The 27,848-nt window shown below is 43.4% G+C and overlaps 1 protein-coding gene across 1 annotated transcript in view; it reads right to left on the bottom strand.

Moving 5' to 3' along the window:
• The window catches only part of LOC138349839 (probable phenylalanine--tRNA ligase, mitochondrial), a 109,616-nt gene that overhangs the window by 25,472 nt on the left and 56,296 nt on the right, over positions 1 to 27,848 (bottom strand). Inside the window, exon 2 of the mRNA XM_069321290.1 lies at positions 20,965 to 21,103. Within this exon, the coding sequence (XP_069177391.1) occupies positions 20,965 to 21,075 (111 nt within the window). The 5' untranslated portion in view covers positions 21,076 to 21,103. The remainder of the gene's footprint in view (positions 1 to 20,964; positions 21,104 to 27,848) is intronic.

The following is a 27,848-nucleotide window of genomic DNA, read 5'->3' as shown; positions in this document are numbered from 1 at the left end:
GGGTCTTCCCAGATAGGATTCCAGGTGAGCCAGAAGACACACAGGAACCCCCGCCATGACCAGTCTCGCCGAAAAGCATCTACCGTGAGAACCTCGCAGTCAGGAAACGGTGCCACGTACACAGTAGTCACACACACACTCCTTGCATCTTACCTGCATCAGTGGAGCTCCAGGATATTTCAACAATCCTAAGTATTGTAGAACAGGTTGATGATAGTGAGTGGTGTCCCAAGGACCATAAAGGTGTAATGCTTTGGGAAAATTGATGAGATAACACTGTGCCAGACGAAGTGTAAAAATTGGATAAGAAAAAGTTGTCCTAGTGTTAAAAGTGCCGACGACAAAATTCAAGATGGCCGCCAGCAAGATGAAAAACAAAACAGAGCTAGAGTTTGGTAGTTTCAATTAGGAAAGCATTGATATAAACAGTCTACACAACAAGCTGGCCATATTAGATATTATAGTTAACTATCATGTAGAAATAATCAGCAAATTGAAAGAAAGTAATGACCACTTGAGTAGCAAAATATTAGGTCTTGAGCAGAAAGTGAAAGACCTAATACAAGGACAAGATTCAATTGGAAACAAATTGCAAAACCATGTAAGAGGAAAATAAACAATTGAAAATAACTTTGCAAGAAGATAAAGCAAATTTAAACATAAATGACTACAATAGATAAGGTAAGAAAATCCAACAGGAAAAACAGCTTTTGTCAGTACAGATGGACGAAGTTACACAAGGAATAGAACAGTGCAAGGGTATGCAACTCACCTATGCACAAGTGGCCAAGGAGAAGGAAAAAATAGAAGAAGCAGTAAATTAAGCTAAACAATGCAGCCACGAGCTTTAAACAAACATTAGGCAGGAAGTCAGAAAGGAACTGCCATCAAATCCAAAATTGGAGCAAAACACAGTCGATCGAAGTAAGTCCCTGATAATTTTTGGTTGTAAAGAAAAGGAGATAACATCCAGGTCAGAAGGAGTTGCAGAAGAAGAGAAAGTAGTATATAAAATTGTTGAACTAGGGAAAGGTCTTACGACCATAGAGAATGTCTGCGACTACAGGAGAATTAACATGTATGTAAAAGGGAAAGATTGACCCTTGAGGATCACCCTAAATGGTGCCAAACAGATGGAAGAAATACTAAGGAATACCAGAAAATTACAAAGTGATGAGGATGGGAAAATGTGGTGGTTAAGACGAGATCTTTCAAAAGAAGACAGAGACAAACTGAAACTGAACCTCGTAGAGGGAAACGTCTAAATGAGAGCAGGTATGAAGAAGAAATCAATTCTTTTTTCTACAAAGTGATAGGGGCAGGCAGATCTGTAAAATGATACAAAAAGACAAACCAACAAAATCACTAGAGAGAGGGGGAGTGATGAATAAGGTGAGGGTAACATTTTCCTGAAAATTGCATACACAAACATAGATGGAGTGAGATCGAAGATACTGGAGTTAAGTGATGTAATACAGCTGCAGACACCAGACATTGTTGCACTCCCGGAGACAAGACTTGAAGATGATATTTTAAATGAGGTCATATTCCCAAGGGGCTACTCAGTTTGGAGACAGGACAGAAAAATTCGGAAAGGCAGTGCCGTTGCTGTGCTGGTGAAAGAACACCTAAAGGTAAATGAAACAATGATTACCAATCCATGAGAAGTTGACATAATAGCACTAGAGATATGCAATCAGGATGATAAACTAATGATCATAAATGCATATAGTCTACCACCATGCAACACTTGGACAAAGGAGGAGCTGGATAATAAACGAGAGGGTTTTATAACAATAATGAGAGATTATAGCGAGAGTGGATAAAGATAGATCACGACTGTTGGAAGTCGGCGACTTCAACATGAAATCCATAGACTGAGAGGTATATGAAGCTAGAACAGAGGATTTTTGGACTTGTAGATTTGAAAATCTCATCCTGGAAGCATTCAGTTTTTCAACATGTTAATAAGCTACAAGGATGAGGAAAGGGAATGTTCCCTCCATGCTAGATTTGATATTTACCAGGAAAGTGGAAGATATATTTGGCATTCAGTATCTTCCTCCCTTGGGTAAATGTGACCAGGTCTTTTTGGGAATAAAGTATGCAATGCATTATAACCTGGATGAAAATGAAGTTGAAGCAATTGAAAAACCTGATTTCAGGAGAGGATATTATGGGGAACTCGGACATTTCTTTAAGGAATTTGACTGGAAAGACGTGCTGTTAGAACATGAAGTAAATGAGATGTACAGTATGTCAAGTTTTATGAAATATATTATAAACGCACAACAATATTTATACCAAAACAGAGATGCAGAACTAGGAGACAGGATTGATTCAACAGAAATTGCGAGAGGGCCAGAGACCAAAAGACACAAAAATGGAATCACTATAGGAAGAGGCCAAACCCCCAAACATACCAGCAATACAAAGATGCGAAACACAACTACACGGCAGTAAGGAGAGGCAGAAATTTTTGTTGAAAGAGATAGCAGACAAATGTAAAACAGAACCAGGCCTATTCTATAAATTCATAAACAACAAACTGCAGGTAAAGGATAAAATTCAGAGGTTGAAAATGGGAAACAGATTCATGGAAAATGAAAAGGAAATGTGTGAAACATTTAACAAAAAGTTCCAAAGTGTGTTTGTGCAAAATGAAATCTTCAGGGAACCAGACACAATAATAACTCCAGAGAACAACATAGAGCACATAGAGGTGGCTAGAGATGAAGTGAAAGAAAAACGCTCAAAGAGCTATGTAAAAACAAAGCAGTTGGTCCAGATGGAGTTTCACCATGGGTTCTGAGAGAATGTGCACCTGAGCTCAGCATTCCACTTCACCTGATTTTTCAGGCATCCCTGTGTACAGGAGTTGTAGATGTGTGGAAAAAGGCTAAAATAGTTCCAATCTACAAACGTGGCAATGGGAAGACCCCCTCAATGATAGACCTGTATCATTGACAAGTGTAATAGTCAAAATATTGGAAAAATAATTAAAACAAAATGGGTAGAACACCTAGAGAAAAACGATATAATATCAGACAATCAGTATGGTATTCGATCTGGAAGATCCTGTGTAACGAATTTACTCAGTTTTTATGATCGAGCCACAGAGATTTTACAGGAAAGAGATGGTTGGGTTGACTGCATCTATCTGGACCTAAAAAAGGCTTTTGACAGAGTTTCACTTAAGAGGCTGTTCTGGAAACTGGAACATATTGGAGGAGTGACAGGTAAGCTTTTAACATTGATGAAAAATTTTCTAACTGATAGAAAAATGAGGGCAGTGATCAGAGGCAATGTATTGGACTGGACAATGTCACAAGTGGAGTACCACAAGGTTCAGTTCTTGCACCGGTAAATTTTACTGTCTACATAAATGATCTACCAGATCGAATACAGAATTATACGAACATGTTTGCTGTTGATGCTAAGATAATACCAAAACCCGAAGACTTGGCAGACAAAGACAGTCCACCTTTACCTGAGTCAAACACATCAAATGTGAGGTTATCTTGAGATGATTTCGGGGCTTTTTTTTTAGTGTCCCCGCGGCCTGGTCCTCGACCAGGCCTCCACCCCCAGGAAGCAGCCCGTGATAGCTGACTAACACCTAGGTACCTATTTTACTGCTTGGTAACAGGGGCATAGGGTGAAAGAAACTCTGCCCATTGTTTCTCACCGGCGCCTGGGATCGAACCCAGGACCACAGGATCACAATTCCAGCGTGCTGTCCGCTCAGCCGACCGGCTCCGGTGATGTGCCAGATTTAGCCCGAAAGGGAGACTGGAAACGGTAAGCCTGTTGCCCCACCAAAAACCGAACCAATCCAAAAAACCCAGATAGATAAGGGGGGCAAGGTTGCCAATACGCATCCATGAGGTCCAGGGAAATTATCCAAGTGCCTGGATCAAGAACGAGCCAGATCTGTTACAACGGAGTTATCCGAAAGGAGGAGGCAAAGAAACAACCGGATCAGATGAGAAAAGTTCAGAATGTACCAGAGTATGTACCCTCTCGCAACACCACTATATTGGAACTTTCAACAGGCAGTAAACCCACCAGAGAGATGTGGTCGTTTCGACCACGAGCAAGCGAGCCCACTGCAGGATGACTAGATGGGTGAATGGGGAAGAGGCCTTCCCCTCCTCCACCCAGACCCAACCCTCCGAACGTAGGAAAGTCCGCCCAACACCACCAAAAGCCACAAGAAGCGACCTGAAAAACTCATGAATCGTTGGACCAGGTGTGGGCAAAAAGAGTCAGCCTGCAATGCAGGGGAGGGGGGGGGGACACCTATCCAGGGGGAGTCTCCCACAAAAGGCCCGAAGTGAAATTCAAGAGCTTGACTTAGGTGCAGAGCGAACTCCGTACTGACCAGACGAAGAAGGCACTGGGGACACCATTGACTCAACGGCACCACAAGCCTACCCCGACAAACAAAGCCCGAACCCTGGCATGACCTGTCCGGAATGGCCGGGAGCAACCCCTTCCCCCCCCCCAAGAGAACCAACAAATTCGAAGTCGGTAATTAGCAGAAGCCGCAAACAGAACCCACATAATCCTCGGGAAACAAAAAGAGACCAAAACAGCAAAAACCAACAGAAGAGCCAGGGGCCCCAAGTTGAATCCACAGAAAGAGCCAGCACAGTCTGTCAACATGCGAGACAGGAGGTGAAAACGCCTCCCGAAGGAGGGGTGCAAACATCTGCAGTAAGGAAGACGACGCAAAAGGAGCCGAGACGAAGACCCGAGCCAAGAAATTCTGAAAATCAATCCAAAGACAGAGGCCAAGTTGCCGTGGGTCTGCAATCATCAGCCACCAAAGCAGTCGAAATAGTGGGAACCCGAGTATGAAGCTGCACTAGGCCAACTGCATGAGAATGCGAAGAGCCACTCATTGAGAAACTCTAGAGAGAGACTCTAGAGCCTCCCCCCCCCCAAAAAAAAACAACTGCAATACAGAGATACCTCCCGCCACTCAAGTGTGCAGTACGTCAAAAGCCACGCCAAGCCCCAATCGAAAAGAAGGGACAGTCTGTCAGCCAGGAAGAGAACTGAACTCAAAGAAAGCCGGATCCATCATCAAGGTGGAAACAAGTGAAGGAAAAGGGGGTCTAAGACGGAACCAGGCCGAAGGGACCAAGATCCAACCCCCCAAAAGCCAATGCCCTGAAACCCAAGTAATTACCTAAGTGTAATTACCTAAGTGTAGTTACAGGATGAGAGCTACGCTCGTGGTGTCCCGTCTTCCCAGCACTCTTTGTCATATAACGCTTTGAAACTACTGACGGTCTTGGCCTCCACCACCTTCTCACTTAACTTGTTCCAACCGTCTACCACTCTATTTGCGAAGGTGAATTTTCTTATATTTCTTCGGCATCTGTGTTTAGCTAGTTTAAATCTATGACCTCTTGTTCTTGAAATTCCAGGTCTCAGGAAGTCTTCCCTGTCGATTTTATCAATTCCTGTAACTATTTTGTATGTAGTGATCATATCACCTCTTTTTCTTCTGTCTTCTAGTTTTGGCATATTTAATGCTTCTAACCTCTCCTCGTAGCTCTTGCCCTTCAGTTCTGGGAGCCACTTAGTAGCATGTCTTTGCACCTTTTCCAGTTTGTTGATGTGCTTCTTAAGATATGGGCACCACACAACAGCTGCATATTCTAGCTTTGGCCTAACAAAAGTCATGAACAATTTCTTTAGTATATCGCCATCCATGTATTTAAATGCAATTCTGAAGTTAGAAAGCATAGCATAGGCTCCTTGCACAATATTCTTTATGTGGTCCTCAGGTGATAGTTTTCTATCTAGAACCACTCCTAGATCTCTTTCTTTATCAGAATTCTTTAAAGATTTCTCACATAATATATAGGTTGTGTGGGGTCTATGTTCTCCTATTCCACATTCCATAACATGACATTTATTAACATTAAATTCCATTTGCCAAGTGGTGCTCCATATACTTATTTTGTCCAGGTCTTCTTGAAGGGCATGACAGTCATCTAAATTTCTTATCCTTCCTATTATCTTAGCATCATCAGCAAACATGTTCATATAATTCTGTATACCAACTGGTAGATCATTTATGTACACAATAAACATCACTGGTGCAAGAACTGAACCCTGTGGTACTCCACTTGTGACATTTCTCCATTCTGATACATTGCCTCTGATTACTGCCCTCATTTTTCTATCAGTCAGAAAATTTTTCATCCATGATAGAAGCTTACCTGTCACCCCTCCAATATTTTCCAGTTTCCAGAACAACCTCTTATGTGGAACTCTGTCGAAAGCCTTTTTTAGGTCCAGATAGATGCAGTCAACCCAACCATCTCTTTCCTGTAATATCTCTGTGGCTCGATCATAGAAACTGAGTAAATTCGATACACAGGATCTTCCAGATCGAAAACCATACTGTCTGTCTGATATTATATCATTTCTCTCTAGGTGTTCTACCCATTTAGTTTTGATTAGTTTTTCCAATACTTTCACTATTACACTTGTCAATGATACAGGTCTATAATTGAGGGGGTCTTCCCTGCTGCCACTTTTGTAGATTGGAACTATGTTAGCCTGTTTCCACCCGTCTGCTACGATTCCTGTACACAGGGATGCCTGAAAGATCAGGTGAAGTGGAATGCTGAGCTCAGATGCACATTCTCTCAGAACCCATGGTGAAACGCCATCTGGGCCAGCTGCTTTGTTCTTACCGAGCTCCTTGAGCATTTTTTCCACTTCGTCTCTAGACACCTCTATGTGTTCAATGTTGTTCTCTGGAATTCTTATTGTATCTGGTTCCCTAAAGATTTCATTTTGTACAAACACACTTTGGAACTTTTCGTTTAGTGTTTCACACATTTCCTTTTCATCTTCTGTGAATCTATTTCCCATTTTCAACCTCTGAATATTATCCTTTACCTGCAATTTGTTGTTTATGAATTTATAGAATAGACCTGGTTCTGTTTTACATTTGTCCGCAATCCCTTTTTCAAAATTTCTTTCTGCCTCTCTCCTCACTGCCGTGTAGTTGTTTCTCGCATCTTTGTATCGCTGGTATGTTTGGGGGTTCGGCCTCTTCCTGTATTGATTCCATTTTTGTGTCTTTCGGTCTCTAGCCCTCTCGCAATTTCTATTGAACCAATCCTGTTTCCTAGTTCTGCATCTCTGTTTTGGTATAAATTTTTTTGTGCCTTTATCATATATTTCACAAAACTTGCCATACATCTCATTCACTTCCTTGCCTAGCATCAAGTCTGTCCAATTATACTCACTAAAAAAATTTCTAAGGTCACCATAATGTCCTCTCCTGAAGTCTGGTTTTTCAACTGCTTCAACCTCCTTATTTTCTTCCAGCTTATAATGCATTGCATACTTTATTCCCAAAAAGACATGGTCACTTTTACCCAAGGGAGGAAGGTACTGAATGTCAAATATCTCTTCCTCCTTCCTGGTAAATATCAAATCTAGCATGGAGGGAACGTCCCCTTCCCTCATCCTCGTAGCTTGTTTAACATGTTGATACAAGAATGTTTCCAGGATGAGGTCTACAAATTTACAGGTCCAAAAATCTTCTGTTTTAGCTTCATATGCTTCCCAGTCTATGGATTTCAAGTTGAAGTCACCGACTATCAACAGTCGTGATCTATCGTTATCCGCTCTCGCTATAATCTCTCTCATTATTGTTATAAGACCTTGACGTTTACTATCTAGCTCCTCCTTTGACCATGTGCTGCTTGGCGGTGGACTATATGCATTTATCATCATTAGTTTATCATCCTCATAGCAGATCTCTAGTGCTATTATGTCAACTTCTTGTGGATTGGCAGTCATTATTTCCTTCACCTTTAGGTGTTCTTTTACCAGCACAGCAACGCCACCGCCTTTCCTAATTTTTCTGTCCCGTCTCCAAATTGAGTAGCCCCTTGGGAATATGACCTCATTTAAAATTACATCTTCAAGTTTTGTCTCCGTGAGTGCAACAATGTCTGGTGTCTGCAGCTGTATTACATCACTTAACTCCAGTATCTTCGATCTCACTCCATCTATGTTGGTGTATGCAATCTTCAGGAACTTGTTCCCCCTCTCCTTATTCTTCACTCCCCCTCTCTCTATTGATTTTGTTGGTTTGCCTTTATGTACCACTTTACTGGTTTGCCTACCCCTATCACTTTGTAGAAAAAAGAATTTATTTCTTCTTCATTCCTGCTCTCATTTAAATGTTTTGCCTCGGCGAGGTTCAGTTTCAGCTTCTCTCTATCTTCTTTTGAAAGATCTCGTCTTAACGACCACCCTTTCCCATCCTCATCCCTTTGCAATTTTCTAGCATTCCTTAGTACAGTGCAGCAGCTCCAGGGCTTCCAAACGGGTACACAACCTGGCACATTGCAAAACAGAGGAACAGCTATGCCGAGCAATGCTGCGCAATCCCTCAGAATATCTGATGGGGGAATGAGTGAAATGAAGCACAAGCAAGGAACAAGTCCCGCACGACTCCTGAGTCGGAGGTGTCACCCAACCCAGCAGGCAGCAGGGTGGAGGCAGAATGGATGACTGTCATCCAGAGGCAGGGGCGACAAGCAACCTTCAAATTCGCACAAGGTGAGAGCAGACTCAGAAGAGGTACTATTGTACAACCGAGCCCGCTGCGGTTTTCCCCAGGGCCTGTAGGATGAATGAGCTCTACAGGAAGCCCAGGTACTGAGACCAGTTAAACCAGTAAACCCTGTCAGTGCAGGCAATCCAACCGCAAGCAGCCGCAGAAAAGCCTCGGGGGCAACAGAGGAGGACCACCACTACACCCTAGGCTATACCTAATCAGGTGAAAAGCAGAACTCCTGCACCAAAAAAGGCAAAAAGTGCCAGTGAACATTAAAGCACAACAAAACCTCTGAAACTTCACAACAGCAAATAAGCAGTCTGAGAGAAACATTGGCCCACCATCAATAGTTGAAAAACAGACTCCGTCAGCCACAGTGTGCTCCACCAGAAAACAAACACATCTCTACCCAGGGCAAGATGGAAAGCCAAAAGCCCCCGACACACCCCAAGGGTGAAGACAACTTCAAGTGAGGAAGTCCACTAACGGGAAGTGAACCCAACCCACCCCAAGGCATATAACTCTGAGACCCAAGGGCAGTACTTACGCATGCTACTCCACTACTCAAAAACTCCTTGCTACTCGCACACATCAGTTTATAACACCACCACAAGGGTGAAAACACCAAAGAAAATGGGAACATGGAGCCAGAACGACAGTGACCATTCTGCACGGCATCAAAAAACTGACTGGGGGTGGTCTGACTTACCCAGACTGGCTCAAGTTAGTGGTACTAACAAGCGGGAAGTTAGTTGGATGGAGTTTTAATTATTTGTTTGCTTTATGGGGGAGTTCTTTTGCACTTTAGAAGACTTAGCACTTTTTAACCAGGAAATAGTCTGGTTAGGTCTCTGGCCCTCTCGCAATTTCTGTTGAACCAATCCTGTTTTCTGGTCCTGCATCTCTGTTTTGGCATGAATGTTTGTGTGCCTTCATCGTATATTTTGCAAAATTTGGCATACATTTCATTTACTTCTTTGCCTAGCAACAAGTCTGTCCAATTACACTCTTTAAAAAATGTCAAAGTTCCCCATAGTAACCTCTTTTGAAATCGAGTTTATCAACTGTTTCAATGTCCCCATTTTCTCCTAGATGATATTTTAAAGCATACAGTATTTAACCCTTAAATTGCGCATCGCATCATATGATGCTTTAGCAGACGTGTGAAAACAGGCTAACATAGTTCCAATCTACAAAAGTGGCAGCAGTGAAGACCCCCTCAATTACAGACCTGCATCATTGACAAGTGTAATAGTGAAAGTATTGGAAAAACTAATCAAAACTAAATGGGTAGAACACCTGGAGAGAAGTGATATAATATTAGACAGACAGTATGGTTTTTGCTCTGGAAGATCCTGCGTATCAAATTTACTCAATTTCTATGATCGAGCCACAGAGATATTACAAGAAAGAGATGGTTGGGTTGACTGCATCTATCTGGACCTAAAAAAGGCTTTTGACAGAGTTCCACATAAGAGGTTGTTCTGGAAACTGGAAAATATTGGAGGGGTGACAGGTAAGCTTCTATCATGGATGAAAAATTTTCTGACTGATAGAAAAATGAGGGCAGTAATCAGAGGCAATGTATCGGACTGGAGAAATATCACAAGTGGAGTACCACAGGGTTCAGTTCTTGCACCAGTGATGTTTATTGTCTACATAAATGATTTACCAGTTGGTATACAAAATTATATAAACATGTTTGCTGATGCACCCACCCACCCCTAAGATAATAGGAAGGATAAGAAATTTAGATGATTGTCATGCCCTTCAAAAAGACCTGGACAAAATAAGTATATGGAGCACCACTTGTCAAATGGAATTTAATGTTAATAAATGTCATGTTATGGAATGTGGAATAGGAGAACATAGACCCCACTCAACCTATATATTATGTGAGAAATCTTTAAAGAATTCTGATAAAGAAAGAGATCTAGGGGTGGTTCTAGATAGAAAACTATCACCTGAGGACCACATAAAGAATATTGTGCAAGGAGCCTATGCTATGCTTTCTAACTTCAGAATTGCTTTTAAATACATGGATGGCGATATGCTAAAAAAATTGTTCACGACTTTTGTTAGGCCAAAGCTAGAATATGCAGCGGTTGTGTGGCGCCCATATCTTAAGAAGCACATCAACAAACTGGAAAAGGTGTAGACATGCTACTAAGTGGCTCCCAGAACTGAAGGGCAAGAGCTATGAGGAGAGGTTAGAGGCATTAAATATGACAAAACTAGAAGACAGAAGAAAAAGAGGTGATATGATCACTACATACAAAATAGTAACAGGAATTGATAAAATCGATAGGGAAGGTTTTCTGAGACCTGGAACTTTAAGAACAAGAGGTCATAGATTTAAACTAGCTAAACACAGATGCCGAAGAAATATAAGAAAACTCACTTTCGCAAACAGAGTGGTAGACGGTTGGAACAAGTTAGGTGAGAAGGTGGTGGAGGCCAAGACCGTCAGTAGTTTCAAAGCGTTATATGACAAAGAGTGCTGGGAAGACGGGACACCACGAGCGTAGCTCTCATCCTGTAACTACACTTAGGTAATTACACTTAGGTAATTACACACCCCCAGGAAGCAATCTGTGACAGCTGACTAACTCCAAGGTACCTATTTACTACTAGGTAACAGGGGCATTCAGGGTGAATGAAACTCTGCCCATTTGTTTCTGCCTGGTGCAGGAATCAAACCTGCGCCACAGAATTACGAGTCCTGCATGCTATCCACTGGATATACAGGCCCCGGATGTGTTGATACAAGAATGTCTCCAGAATGAGATTCACAAATCTGCATGTCCAAAAGTCCTCCGTTCTTGCTTCATAGGCCTCCCCAGTCTATTGCTTTAAAGTTGAAGTCCCCCAGTATTAACAGTCGTGATTTATCTTTATCTGCCTGTACAATAATATCTCCCATGACCATTATGAGGCCCTCTCATTTGTCATCCAGTTCTTCCTTTGTCCATGTGTTGCTTGCTGGTGGGCTGTAGGCATTTAAAATTATCAGCTTATCATCCTGATTCTAGACCTGCAATGCCATTATGTCAATATCTTGAGGGTTTTCAAATATTATCACTCTTACCTTCAGGTCTTTTTTCACCAGTACAGCCACTCCTCCTTCCTTCCTAGTTTTCCTGTCACGTCTCCAAACTGAATAGCCCCTTGGGAATACGGCTTCATTTAATATATTTGCTTCAAGTTTCGTCTCCGATAATGCAACAATATCTGGGACCTTAAGCTGAATTATATCTTGCAACTCCAAAGTTTTTGACCTCACTCCATCTACGTTGGTATATAAAATTTTCAGGAACATGTTCCCTTTCCCTTTGCTCTTTACTCCCCCTTCCACTAATGATTTTGTTGACTTGTTTTTATGTACCATTTCATAAGTTTTCCAGTCCCTTGACACTTTGTAGAAAAAAGAAATTCTGTCTTCTTCATTTCTATCCCCATTTAGATGTTTTGCTTCAATGAGGTTCACTTTCAGCTTATCTCTGTCCTCCTTTGAGAGGTCTTGTTTTATTGACCAAAGTTTGCCAACCTCATCACTCTGCAATTTCCTGGCATTTCTAAGCACTTCCATCATGTTTTTCACTCCATTAAATTCACCCTTAACCCTTAAAGTGCGCATCACGCCATATGACGTGCTGGATGTTGTTCCAGTCAACTGCGCATCACGTCATATGATGTGTTGGAGTACTACGCAAGATTTAAACAGCCCGCGGATACACGGGGTTCACCACACCTTCATCAGGGCTCTTGTAAACAGACACCATTTTTTTTTAAAATCGTGGGCCAAACTCCCGGGTGCTATTGGCCTAAATTATACTTGTTCATGCTATTAGGTAGCAATGATATTATTACAGAAGAACCCTGACTGTGATAAAACTGACCAGGGTTCTGATAATAGCAGGATTGTGGTGATATTTAGCGCTGTGCGCCATGGAGGGAGGAGTAATGCTGTGGGAGGGAGGGTGGTGGCGATGTCTTTTGACTGTGTGTGGCCACCTTTTATTGACTGCACTCAGCATACCTGCTTAGTGGTTCGCTATGGTGAACACAAATGTAGATACTTATATATAACGTGTGAATAGAGGGTATAAACAGCAAGAGAAGGTTGGGAGCCGCCATTTTGGTGAGGGCGGTGGCGTCATCTGCACGACGCCACCGTGCAGACGACGGTGTTGTTTACTGGTTACCACGATGGTCTTTGGGCACCATACCAGTTTATTTGTACAAGTATGGTGAATAAAACAGGTAGATATTTATATATAATGTGTGTATATAGCATAATAACACCACACAGTATTGTTGGAGGAGAAATATTAGTGCGTCTGGCCTTAAGGGCGGCCGCCGATCAGCTGACTGTGTGAGTAGCGACATCTTTGTGCCTTTACTCACCATACAAGCTTAGATGTACAGTTATGGTGAACAAAACATGTAGATACTTATATATAACGTCTGTATATAGTGAATTATAGCAAAAACATTATTGTGGGAGGAGAATGTGGGTGAGTCAGATGACTGGAGGGAGGGCGGGAGATGCTGGCTGGTAAACGGCGGTCACTCCTCGTTACTTTTTGACTCATAATAGCTACTTAGTGGTTCGTTATAGTGAACAAAACATGCAGATACTTATATATAACCTGTGCTTAGAATGTAATAACCGACAAAGTATTTGTTCACTGATTGATGAACATAATTGAATCAACAATATGCACACCATATTTTTGAGTACAGCAATGATTCACTCATTTTATTATATAAATATATCAAACTACACACTATTGAATAATATTACAGCAAAAAAAGTATGAAAAATCAATCAGAGACATTGAAATAATTAGGTAATTATCTCTTTGTGGCAACTCCGGCCTGACAGCTTGCGAGCAACAGACCGCCTGGGACGCACGCTGAGTCAACGCCTATAATTTGCCAGACTTCCCCGCCCTATAGCGGGCAATATATGCCACTTACGATTTTTTTTATTATTTTTCCCGTGATCAGTGAACACAAATTAACAGGTTAGGAAGAAAAAATAATTTTTTTTTTTCAAAATGACATGCGCCTGTGGGGATGACAGGATATTAAACCCCGAGCATGTTAACCCTCAAACCGCGCATATCATATATTAATGATATCAGTGACAAAACCGAAACCGCACACATCATTTATATATGATTTCGTGTCTAGCGCTATAATTTAAAGCCCCGCCTGGCATAGGGGCAGCTATAGTACAGCCACAACCGATAGTTGCCAAATGCCACCTAGAAAAAAAATCCAGGCCAACATTCTTGGGTGTTACAGCGTCAGTATTGAGCAAGCCACCAAGGCTGGCGCACGCAGCACGAGCTCACAGCACCGCTGTTCAGCTTGTGACCACAGCATCGCCTACAAATACCATAATATATATGATACTGCTATTATTTAGCAGTGATAGTATTACTGAAGCCCCCTGACTGTGATAAAACTGACCAGAATTCTGATAATAGCAGGATTGTGGTGATATTTAGCGCTGTGCTCCATGGAGGGAGGAGTAAGGCTGTGGGAGGGAGGGTTGTGGCGTCGTCTTCTGACTGTGTGTGGCCACCATTTATTGACTGCACTCACCATACCAGCTTAGTGGTTCGCCATGGTGAACACAAATGTAGATACTTATATATAACGTGTGTATAGTGTGAAATAACAGCGAGAGGAGAAGGTTGGGAGCCACCATTTTGGTGAGGAAGGAGCGTCGTCTGCACGACTTGGCATGGTGTTTACTGATGGCCACTATGGTCTTTGGGCACCATACCAGCTTATTTGTTCAGGTATAGTGAATAAAACAGGTAGATACTTATATATAATGTGTGTATATAGCGTAATAACACCACAAACAATATTGTTGGAGGACAAATATTAGTGTGTCTGGCCAATATTAGTGTGAGGGCGGCCGCCGATCAGCTGACTGTGTGAGTAGCTACGTCTTATGGCCTTTACTCACCATACAAGCTTAGATGTACAGTTATGGTGAACAAAACATGTAAATATGTATATATAACGTCTGTGTATAGTGAATAAATACAAAAGAGTATTGTGGGAGGTGAATGAGGGTGAGTGAGGTGGTGTTGAGGGAGGGAGTGGCAGTGAGTGGCTCGCTGGTGTTTGGTGTTTCACTCCTCGTTGCTTTTTGACTCACAAGACCAGCTTAGTAGTTCGTTATGGTGTACAAAACATGCAAATACTTATATATAACCTGTGTATATAGTGTAACAACAGCAAAACTATTTGTTTATTGTTTTATGAACATAATAATTGAATCACTAATATGCACACCATAATTTTGAGTACAGCGATGGTTCACACATTTTATAATATAAATATACCACAATTCACTGTATGGAATAATATTACTGCAAAAAAACTATAAGAAAAAATCAATCAGAGACATTGAAATAATTAGGTAATAATATATTTGTGGCAACTGCCGTCTGACAGCTCGGGCGGAGTAGACCTCGTCTGGCGAAGGCTCTGCCAACGCCCCTTTTTTGCCACACGTCCCTACCCTATTGCGGCTAAAATATGCCACCTACGATTTTTTTGTTATTTTTTCCGTGATCAGGGAACAAAAATGAACACTTCTATAAGACGAAAGAATTTTTTGGATTTTTTTTTTTTGTTGCGCCTGTGGGTGTGAATTCCATTTGGGCCCCTAGCGGTTTGAGGGTTAAGGGGCGGTTCTTGTTTTTCTCATATTTTCCAATCCTTCTAAAATCACTGACATTTTCCTTTGAGCCTTCTCCAAAACCTACTCTTTTCTCTATGATTTTTATCTCTTCTGCTGCTTGGTCCACCCTAGATGAAATTTCCTTTTCTAAACATCCAAAAATTATTATGGACTTACTCTTATCTGCAGTGTTTTGTACTAGTTTACTGTTGGTAACCAGTTCTTTCCTAATTGCTTGCCTAAATTCTGCTTCCTGTTGGTTATTGTGCCCTCGGAGCGAGGCTTGCAGGTGCTAGGAGTGGGGTTTTCTTTCCCCCCCTCTGCGTACGAGTTGGTTTTGTGTCTGCCCCTTCCCAGGTTTGGTACCTTCAGGTCCGTCAGTCCCATCATTTCTGTGAGTACTTTTATCCACTTTCTCAACATTCTATCTAGGACATGTACATCATGTCACGATCTTGTTCGCTTCATATCAGGATCCTGCGTGGCCATGGCCCATATGGGCCTCTGTGATTTTGTGCTTGATTATCAGGGGTCTCGAAGGTTCGGGTGGATCTTTGTACTTGCCATATTATTGGAACATCTGTCGATTTCTGGTGAGGTTTACCTCTGGGTCTTTATGGACCTCGTTGGTACTCTTCCGTACTACTTATTGTCTTTCCCTGTTGTATCTAATTATTTTCTTATCTCGGTAATCTGTCTTGGCATTTATAATGATCGTTTAACCCTTAAATTGCGCATCGCATCATATGATGCTTTGACCGACTTACAGTAAATTGTGCATCACATCATGTGATGCTTTGGAGTACTACGCAAGATTTAAACGGCCTGCGGATACACGGGGTTTACCACACCTTCATCAGGGCTCTTGTAAACAGACACCATTTTTAAACAAAACCGTGGGCCAAATTCTCGGGTGTTAGGGGCCTCAGTATTGAGTGAGCTACCAAGCCTGATGCACGCAGCATGAGCTCACAGCATTGCTGTTCAGCTTATGACCACAGCATCACTTAAAAATGCCATAATATGCTTGTTCATGCTATTATGTAGCCATGATATTATTACAGAAGAACCCTGACTGTGATAAAACTGACCAGGGTTCTGATAATAGCAGGATTGTGGTGATATTTAGCGCTGTGCGCCATGGAGGGAGGAGTAATGCTGTGGGAGGGAGGGTGGTGGCGATGTCTTCTGACTGTGTGTGGCCACCTTTTATTGACTGCACTCACCATACCAGCTTAGTGGTTCGCTATGGTGAACACAAATGTAGATACTTATATATAACGTGTGTATAGAGAGTATAAACAGCAGGAGGAGTAGGTTGGGAGCCGCCATTTTAGTGAGGGCGGTGGCGTCATCTGCACGATTTATCATGTTGTTTACTGATTACCACGATGGTCTTTGGGCACCATACCACTTTACTTGTACAAGTATGGTGAATAAAACAGGTAGATATTTATATATAATGTGTGTATATAGCGTAACAACACCACAAACAGTATTGTCGGAGGAGAAATATTAGTGCGTCTGGCCTTGAGGGCGGCAGCCAGCTGACTGTGTGAGGTCCTACGTCTTTGTGCCTTTACTCACCATACAAGCTTAGATGTACAGTTATGGTGAACAAAACATGTAAATACTTATATATAACGTCTGTATATAAAAGCAAAAACAGTATGGTGGGTGGAGAATGGTGGCAAGTCAGATGAGGTGAGGGAGTGGCAGCCAGTGGCAGGCTGCCACTGCCACTGCCACTCAGCATACCAACTTAGTGGTTCGTTATGGTGAACACGAATGTAGATACTTATATATAGCATCTGTATATAGTTAATAAAAGCAAAAACAGTATTGTGGGAGGAGAATGTGGGTGAGTCAGGTGACTTGAGGGAGGGCGTGAGTGGCTGGCTGGTACACGGCGGTCACTCCTCGTTACTTTTTGACTCATAATAACAACTTAGTGGTTCGTTATGGTGAACAAAACATGCAGATACTTTTATATAACCTGTGTATATAGTGTAATAACCGACAAAGTATTTGTTCACTGTTTGATGAACATAATTGAATCAACAAAATGCACACCATATTTTTGAGTACAGCGATGATTCACTCATTTTATTATATAAATATATCACACTACACACTATTGAATAATATTACAGCAAAAAAACTACGAAAAATCAGAGACATTGAAATAATTAGGTAATTATCTCTTTGTGGCAACTCCGGCCTGACAGCTGGCGATCAACAGACCGCCTGGGACGCACGCTGAGTCACCGCCTGTTTTTTGCCAGACTTCCCCGCCTTATAGCGGGCAATATATGCCACTTACGATTTTTTTATTATTTTTCCTATGATCAATGAACACAAATTAACAGGTTAGGAAGAAAAAATATATATTTTTTTTTTGTATGCGCCTGTGGGTGTCAAATGGTATATAGCCATGTGCCATTTAAGGGTTAATAAACCTTGTAGGCTCCCTCCCCGGCGGGAGTGAAGAGTCTCCTAGGTCCATATGAGTTCTGCGTATAGCCCAAAGATGATCAATTTGTTTATGGGAGGTGTGAACATGTGTTGGTGTTCCGCAACCTTTATCTCGGGTCATACGCCACACTCGCTCATTTTCTCTCTCCAGTCATAGCCCCCTCAATACTGGGGGTGTTCTGAGTTTTGTATATGGGGAAAACACCTAGTTCTTTTCTCCACTCCACTAGGTGTGGAGTGGCTCGGAGTGGCGCTGCCTCCACCTCTACACTACACCTAATCTCCTACAGTGAGCACTACCCTGGACATAACCCTCTAGCGATGCTCCTGGAATGTTACACGGCTCAGCTGTGTCGTGACACAATAGTGTTTACGCTCTACAGGTGAGAGTATACAGTCTGACGCCACTGTCAGCCGGGTGCTGGTTCTCGATTTTTGGATGAGTGTTCTGTATTGTTTGTGGTGTTGCTTGGCCCATTTGCATGCATCTTAACGTGACCTTAGTTTGTGCTTATATCGATGCTATCTGGGCACCATTCATTGACTCAGTCAATGCTTTCTGGACACTCATTTGTTGACTCGGTCAATGCTCTCTGGACACTCATTCATTGACTGTCGTTCAGTGCCTAGCTGCACCCTTGTATGTACATTGGAGTGTCTGTGTATTTACTTGATCGTGTACATTCCGTTACCACTTACTTCCTAGGTCTTATTAGTTAATCAAATGGATTATACTCTCTTGTCCCTAGCTACCTGTACTAGGGGTCTACCTATAATTAGGGTCTTTTCATTGCATGTTTCCATATTTCCTATCTCTATACTACACATTGTTGTGCATCTTAGTATGGGCTTATTAGCTATGCTAGTGGTGGTGCTAGGTTGAACTGTGTGATGTTTCAGTTCTCTGAGATTGGACAGCCCCAGTGTTCAACTATAGAACTGTGTTCTTTCATCTTCTTGGATGTCACTACCAGCTTCTGTGTTGCAATGTCTGCTGGTGGATGTAGATTTCCAATCACCCATTCCTGCCCCTTCAGTTCCTTTTCGTTGGGACAGGGAGAGCTAAGATTACAGACCTGGCTACGGCCTTTTCTTTTTGTTCCTTTTCTGGACGGAACATTTTTTATGTTGTGCAGTACACGTCCTGGGTAGTTCTCCTCATCTATCACTCGGCATCGCATGCATCGTTCAGCCCTGCTAGAGCTTGTGGCGCTGCTCCTGCGGGTTGCAGTGTTGCTGTTTTTCGCTTCGTGTCTCTCGTGTCAGCTCGTGGTGCTCGCTTCCTCGTTGGCCTCTGCCTGTGCCCTGGCTCTTAGGTTTTCTTTAGGCCATTTTGTCCTTGATGTTTGTGGAGTCTGTGGTTCGGCTCTTCGGCAAGCGGCGGCTTCTCATCCAATATCAGCCTTGTTGGTCCATTAGGGGTCCCCGGGAGGGGGGGATCCTCCCAGGCGGGGCACGTCTGCTCGCCCGGGTTGGTTCTTTCCTGGTTCTTGGTTCCTGGTTCCCTGGCAGACATTCCTTCTGCTTCCTTGCCAGCCTTGGTTTCGGGTGCTGCTTACTCAGTGTCCGAATCCAGGGATTTTCCCACGGCTCCGCCTCTTTCAACTGATCAGTCCAGTCCGTACCAGAGCTAGTTCAGTCTTCAAGTCTGGTAATTTTGACTCGAGTCTTTCACTATCTGTTTGGTGATCAGGTGGCTTCATTGATGGTGTTCCACCTGCGTGCTTTGTCTCGGTGGCGGTATGGGGTTTTGCTGGCGGTCCTTCCTTTTCTTTTTGACTCTTTATAGGTATCCTGCACTTTTTGTTGACGTGGTCTTGTCCTTCTCTCAAGGAGGTTTGGGACCATCGTCTTGACACATAGCGGAGCCGTTGCGGCTTGCGTTCGGTTTTGGTGTTCCTTCTGCACCATTTTGTGAGCTGTCTTGGGCGTTGTTCACCTCTGGCCTGCTCATGAGCTGCCTGAGCCATCCTGGTTTTGGATAGGGTCCTCTCTTTCTCTTCCCTTCGATTTGTTGTGGCCCCTTCAGTTACAGTTTTTTCTCCGTGGTTTCTGCTCTTTTGGTTTCTGTGATCAGTTTGTTCATTGCAGCCGCCTATTCTTTTCTGGTGAGGTTCGGACAGCTGTTTTCCAGAGGGGTCCCTGGGGTTTGTTGCTGCTCGTTTGGTTGGCCGGGGGTACTTCTTTTTGTGTTTGGGTGTGGCTCTTTTGTTATTTTCTTTACCTGCATGCCGCGGTCTCTGTGGCCCTAGACGCGCTTTGGGCTGGCCTGGGTTCCCTTCATCCCTGTTCCAGAGTTCGGGTCTCCCGGGTCGTTCGCAGGGTCGTTTGGTGTTGCCAGTTGTCTTGCTTTCAGGTTCGAGCGTTTCTACCTCCCAGGTTTGTCCATTTTTTGTCCTTGTCTTTGAGTAGTTAGCTCCAGGGAGCTGACAGGGCTCCCCTCAGGAAACCAGCGTTGAATGTAATGAAACGCTATTTTGTGGGTGAGACCCGGAGGCTCCCTGGCGACCCTCCCTCCCTCGAGTCAGCGTTTTTTCGCATGTTTTTGATGTCCAGCCTCAGAACTGAGGTTTTAGATAGCTGGCAAGGTGGGTCTGGTGCTCCCCCTCCCCCCCTCCCAGGGAGGGGGAGAGCTGCACAGAAAGAGGCGCAGTGACGTGGTGACGTCATGCTCGTTTGCTTGTTTTTTGTTTGGGGAGTTCTGTCCACTAGTTCGGCTTTTAGTCGCAATTTCTTAACCAGAATAGGGGGTTTGTTTTTGGATGCTCACCTCCTCTCTGGACTCAGTCGATGGCAGACATAGAAATGCTTCCAACCATTTGGAGCTTTCTATAAGCCATTGCTCCTCGTGCCTCTCTGAGGGGGCCAGGTTCTGGCTCATGGTCCCCAGTAGGCCTATGAACTTCTTTCACACTGACTGATGCCAAAGTCTAATATTAGCAATATCAGTCTGGATAGTTCTGCGAAGCCTCCAGGTCTTGCCCAGAAAATGACGTTTCATTACATTCAACGCTGGTTTTTTATTTTCCTGTGATCAGACACTGCTTTTAACAATATAAGAGAAAATAATTTGTTTGCAAAGAATTTATTTTCAACACACAGCGGAAATGTCATATTTTAAGGCCATGCAGCACTGTTGCTAAAGGGTTAAAGGTGGTGTGGTAGAAGTTACCTGCTCTCCTTGCTTGTAGGTTGTTGTGACAAAATATTTTCTGGTTATGCAAGCCCTCCATGATGAATGCAAACACTTAACATGGGGTGATCGTAAGACCTGCAGCACCATTTTCCTGCTTCTCTACCGCATACACAACCTGTTCAAACAAACTCAACTTTAACCAAGTCATAGCTGAGAATTCACAAAAATTATACATTTCAACACAAAAATTTAGATTCTGTTTTCATTTTCAGTCATACCTTTTAAAATTTCAGCCGTGTGACAAATAATTTATATTTATTTCATAATTAATAATGGTTTACCCATTGGAAAAAAAAGTTGAAGTGGAGGGCACTAGGCAAGCAAAATTTAGTCTCACAGCAAATTCCAAAAATAATCAGATGCACCAAGACCAAATGAAATCCAACAAGGAACTTGAGGCCAACACCCTAGAAGGCCCTAAAGGAGCCCAAAGTCTACCTTGTCTACTGTACTTACCTTGTGTAGCTTCTAAGGATCAACAGCCTTGCGGCCCAGTTTCCGACCAGGTTTCCTGGCTGGTCGGCTGGTCAACCAGGCTGTTGGACGCAGCTGCTCCCAGCCTGACGTATGGATCACAGCTTGGTTGATCAGATATTCTTTGGAGGTGTTTGTCAAGTTCTCTCTTAAACATTGTGCGAGGCCAGCCAGTTAGGCTCCTTATGTGTAACAGGAGAGTGTTGAAAAGTCTTGGGCCCTTGATGTCGATAGAGTTCTCCATCAGAGTACCTATTGCACCTCTGCTTTTCAACAGGGATATTTTGCACATCCTGCCATGCTTACTAGTCTCATGGGATGTTATTTCTGTGTACAGATTTGGAACCAGTCCCTCTATATCTTCCACATGAAGATTATTATGTATCTCTCTTGCCAGCGCTCTAGAGAATGCAGATTTAAAACTTTTAATCAGTCCCAATAATTAAGATGACTTATAGAGTGGATTTTAACAGTAAAGGATGTTTGCACGCTCTCTAGGTCAGCAATTTCTCCGGCTCTGAATGGGGCTGTTAGAGTGCAACAATATTTCACCCTAGCAATCACTAGTGTCTTGAAAAGTACAGGTATCATCATTGGTAACCATCCCTTGTTTCTAGTGTCCTTGTTATCCAACCGGTCATTTTTCTTAAAAGTCATGACAGCTACTTTATTGTGTTCTGTAAAGGTAAGGTCTTTTGACATGATTACTCCTAGATCCTTTACATTGCTTTTTCATTCTATAGTGTGATTTGATTTAATTTTTACATATGGTTTCCATTTATAAATTTTATTTTTTCCATAGCACAGGAGCTGGAACTCATTTTCATTAAATATCACATTACAGTACAACCTCGATTCAACGTACCCCGATTCGTCGCATCTCCAGCTAGGTCGCACACTTTTCAGGCCGGATTTACTCACTCGGTTCAGCGTACTCTGGTTCGCCAAAGCGGGGGATGAGCGGATTTTTGCTTACAATGATGGGGCAGAGTTCACAGAGTGGTGGAAAACTTTTACATTCAATCATAGGTTACAATTAATAATTCCTTCATATGAAAAGTTGGCTCACACAAATGGACAAGTGGACCACACAACAAGTGAACCATATTAACCAAACACCTCCCTCCCTCCCTCACCCCCACTCTTCCCTAACCACCATCACTTCCCTCACCACCACTCTTCCCTCACCACCACTCTTCCCTCACCACCATCACTCTTCCCTCACTACCCCCACTTCCCTCATCACCACCATCTCTTCCCTCACCACCACTGTGAGAGTTTTGTGAGATGGAATAAAATGTAATTGGTATAAGGAATTTAGCTCGGAAAATTTCTAAGAATTTTCTTTATTCTTTAACCTTTATTCCTGTCGTGATATTCAATTAGGTCGCCTGAGGAAGGACTTGCTTAGCTAACACACCAGTGTAGTAAGCAGCTCATTCCTCACTTTCGAACCATGTATGAATAATTGACTAGGCGCGAGCAAACGCCGAGACCCCAATGAAAATTGAAATCCCCTCCACTAGGCCGACGACCTTCGCCATTCGCCGAAGTGAATCTAGCGAATGGCGAAGTGAATTGTTGTGTGGTGCCGTATATTTGGTCTAAAGCTCAGAATCAGTCTCAATTTTATTAGTCGAGTGTGAAGAACACTTGCATAACAATAATAATGTGTGGGGTGTAACGAAAAGACAGTGTTAACCATAACAACTTAGTTTATTCAATAAAGTACTAACTACTACAACAAAACAAAAAGAAATGTCAATGACGTTACTCAAAATCCTTCCTGTGACACTATCAATGACAGCTAGACACCAGCCCCTCGGACTGCATAATGAACTAACTCGAACATAAGCGTGACCACAGAGGAATCAACAAGAAACAAGAACTAACAGATCTATAATCACAATTACAACAAATGACACAGTAGGTTCTGAAACACGTCTCCAGTAACCTCCTAACTGTTCTACGCCTCAGTGCAGTCTACACCTGCAATGGCGGTTGCAATGCAATCAAATCAGTAGTCTTTCAATGACAACAATAACTAATGGGTTCACTGGCAACTCCAGCAACCCTTCCTCAAATTAATCCTTACGTTAACACTCCGTCCCACGGACGATCAACAATCATTAACAATTGATTTACGTTAATAACTGGATAGCATTTATGTTAATAACAAGGTAACATTTACGTTAAATTAATAACACTTACAACTGTCACTAGTAACGCGGAAATTACACAACACTCTACCCGTCGAGCATTCAGTGAGAAAATCCCATTAATCCCTGTACTACCAGACAGCTGATTAATCTTTACTAGTTACGTTAATTTACGTTAATCGGTTACTAATCACTCAGCGATGGTAAACTCTGATGTACAATGTCCAAAGTGCTAAGAGAACGGTAATCACTCGTGATTACCTTTAGAGTAATTAATTACTATCCTCAAGATCAATAATTAAACAATTAAAATACGCAACCTTTCACACTGGCTCAGCAATTTACATTATGGTATGAATTCCGTCTAAGCCTTCCATACTCAGACCAATTCAGGTGGCTAATAACAGTAATTAGCCCCACGTTTACGTTATTCTAAAATGACGTTACTCCTCCCACGAGTCAATCAAGTGCCGGTACTTCCGGCCAGATAAATAACGACGTTACGTTAATGGAACAATGTAGCCTTCGTGTGAGTCGATCAAACAAGGATCGAGGTTAATTACTTTGACTTCCTGAAACACGTCAATTACCCGGCCCACTGACCGTTAACCCTTAAACTGCGCATGGCGTATATATACGCCCTGAGTAACATGTCCCATGGTGCGCATGGCGTATATATACGCCATAGGGTGCCAGGCCAGATTCAAATGGCCCGCGGCTACACGGGGTTCACAGTAGCTTCCTCAGGGCTCTTGTAAACAGATGCCATTTAAAAAAAAAATCGTGGGCAATATTCTCAGGTGTGAGAGGCACAGTACTGTTGGAGCAACCAAGGCCGGCGCACGCAGCATGAGCGATCAGCATTGCTGTTCAGCTTGTGACCACAGCATCGCCGAAAAATGTCAAAATAAATATATAATTGTTATTATTTAGCGATGACAATATTACAGATGACCCATGACTGTGATATAAATAACCAGGGTTGTGATAATAGCAGGATTGTTGTAATAATTAGCGCTGTGGGAGGATTGATGCTGAGAGATGGAGAGAGACAGCATCGTTTACTGACTGTGTGGCTAGCTGTTATTGTTTGCATTCACCATACCAGGTCAGTGGTTCACTATGGTGAACACAAATGTAGATACTTATATATAATGTGTGTACTAGTGTGTTACGAACCCGGATCCAGCGTCCGAGCACGGAGCAGTGACGACCGCGCCATCTGTGGGTCAGCTCCCAAAAACCCCTCCAAAAGGACGACGACACCTGGTGAGGACGACGTGTACTAGCTACGAGGGCCAGTTTCCAGTCCCGTTCAGCACTCTACACCGCCGCCGCTGACCTCTGGTGAGGTGGTGCTCAGACTACAACGCCATCTATGGAGTGGATATGTCGGACGTTTGTGTCTGAGCCTGTAAGTGAGGTGTTTTGGTGTCCCTGTTATTGATGACGTGTCTGCTTACAGAGTCGACCTGGGACTGCTGTGATGGAAGTTGAGTCAGTCTACCCAAGGCAGCCGTCTCCATACCTTGTGCTTTGCTGCAGCAGCTGTGAAGTCGTCCCCCGGAAGAACACTGTGGTGTTACCCTGCCAGTGGAGTGGCAGTAGAAGGATTACCCGGGAGCGACTGCTGGAGACGATTATCCACTGGGGTACTGAGGACAGGAGAGTGATTGGTGGTATCACACGAGGCTCCTGTCTAGGGCGTTACCCTAATATCGTTCGTGGAGTGGCCTGACCAGCGTTGCGGGTCCGGAACCTGCCAGCAGACCTGCTGGATTTGTGGTTGACGGCCTCCACGGCGGTGCCCCCAGTGGACCTGTGTTTTGGCTGACCTGTGGCCAGGGTAGGCTCAGCTTCCCAGAGGATTCGTTGTGAGGCCACGAAGAAGCACCGAGGATTTAGCACCGAGAGCCTGTGTCCAGAGTCTTCAACAGAAGACAATTGTGTATTTCCCTTGTACAGTGTTAATACCCCTCCCCTGTGCACTCTTTTATATATTATTTATTTGGTGATGGGAACAATTATAGTCTTAAGTTCTTAACTTTCTTTCCCTACCCCCTTTAAGTTACTTGCGTCACGGATCACATCTCTTGAAAGCCACTACTGGCTTGGGGTCGGATACAACTTCCTCTAACAACATCAGAGTAAGAACCCCGTTGCGTCCCGAGAGGGCCGTAACATAATTGGCATCCCCAGCGGGATCCGTCCCCTTGTTAAGTATGTTTGACAGGGGTGGTGAAGTGGCGTAATCCCTGTATATAATTCCCCCTGTGTGACGATTGTGACGTTATACGTCCTGTGCGGTGCTCAAGAGTGACTAAGTGCAATATTGTGCAGTGCGGTGCTCGCTGTGACTAAGCGATTAAGTGCAATATTGACTAGTGCGGTGCTCAGTGATTCAGTGCAATATTGTAGAGCGAAGTGTTCGTTGTGATTTAGTGCAATATTGTGTAGTGCGGTGCTCGAAGTAATTACGTGCAATATTGGCAAGTGAGGCGCCAGGTGCGATAAAGTGCAATATTGACGTAGAACAGTGCTCGGTGCGTTAAGTGCTAACGTGTAAGCAGTGTGTTAAGTGCTAGTTGAGTGTTCCATCTGTGACAATGGCAGAAAAAGCTACCATCGATGATCTGGACGATGTTCAGGCTTTTCTGAACAGAGTGGACTGTCTTGCCAGATTAAAATATCTGAGCAAACCGGAACTGGTACTAGTGAGCGCCTACCTGGAGATCAAGATCCGTGCCAGTGATTCCCGTGTGGAGATCTTGTCCAAGGTTCACCAGCACTTGAAGGCAGAAGAGAAACAGGAAGGCGAGGCTCCTAGTACAAAAGAAGGTGAGGAAATAGCTTCCACGGAAAAGGAAGATAAGGGCAGCGACATTGACAGTGATGCAAGTGAGCTTAATATCAGCTTCCTAACAGTCAAAATGTGTGCCCTAGAGATAAATCGCGAGATAGAGTGGAAGAAGTTAGAATTAGAACGAGAATTAAAAGATAAAGAAATGGAGATGAAAGAAAAGGAATTGGCGATGAGGTGTTTAGAATTAGAAAGAGAAGAAAGAAGAGAGGAACGGGAAAGAGAAGAGAAACGAGAAAGAGAAGAGCGAGAAAGAGAAGAGAAACGAGAAAGAGAAGAGCGAGAAAGAGAAGAGAAACGAGAAAGAGAAGAGCGAGAAAGAGAAAGAGAAGAACGAGAAAGAGAAAGAGAAGAACGAGACAGACAAGAACGACGAGACAGAGAGGAAAGAGAGAGACAACATGAACTAGAAGTATTACGATTAGGCGGTGGTCGGAGGCCAACAACGGACACCAGCGGTTTCGATCCGGTAAGAAACATCAAAATGGTCCCCAAATTCAATGAGAGGGAAGTTTCGAAGTTCTTTGCAGCCTTCGAGAAAGTCGCTGCCTCTTTGGAGTGGCCAAGGGAGAATTGGGCCATCATGATACAGTCAGTCTTGACTGGGAAGGCCCAAATCGCCTACTCTACGTTATCCCTTGACGACTCCGGCGATTACGACAAGGTGAAGAAGGTTGTGCTCATGGCGTACCAATTGGTACCTGAGGCTTACAGGCAAAAGTTCAGAAACCTGAAGAAGACCTCAGAGCACACTTTCACCGAATTCGCCACCATCAAGGAGTGACTTTTTCAGGAATGGTGTGCCTCTCGGAAGGTGGAGACCAAAGAAGACCTCGAGCAGCTTATACTGCTAGAGGACTTCAAGGATTGTTTGTCTGGAGACCTGAAGACGTACCTAGAGGAACAGCAGGTAGAGACCTTGAGTGCAGCAGCCACAATGGCTGAGGAATACATCCTGACTCATAGGCCATCTGCTAGGTACGTCCTGAAGACCTATTCAAGATATCCAGCCAAACATAAACCGGAAGATAGAACTGCCCCTCGTAGTGTCGCCAAGTCAACCTCAGATAGTCCTCGGAAGATTAGTCCGAAAAGGGATGTGTTGTGTTGGACCTGCGGCAAGAGAGGACATATTGCTGCAAGGTGTCGTGGCAGTACAGGTAATAATCCCCGTAGGGAAGTCATGCTGATGGACAGTATAGTACCACCGACATCCACCCTAGAGAAGAGGAAAGGATTGTTCGCCCCATATACCTCCCGAGGGCATGTAGCCAGTGGCCTTTCAAGTAAGCCCGTGGTAATACTTAGAGACAGTGGAGAGGCCCAGTCTCTAATTCTGGAAACATCATTACCCGAAGGTATATCGG

This window comes from Procambarus clarkii, chromosome 9, assembly GCF_040958095.1.
Source record: "Procambarus clarkii isolate CNS0578487 chromosome 9, FALCON_Pclarkii_2.0, whole genome shotgun sequence".
Classification (NCBI taxonomy): Eukaryota; Metazoa; Arthropoda; class Malacostraca; order Decapoda; family Cambaridae; genus Procambarus; species Procambarus clarkii.
Note: the sequence above shows the minus strand (reverse complement) of the source record. Positions and strands in the feature narration are given on the sequence as shown.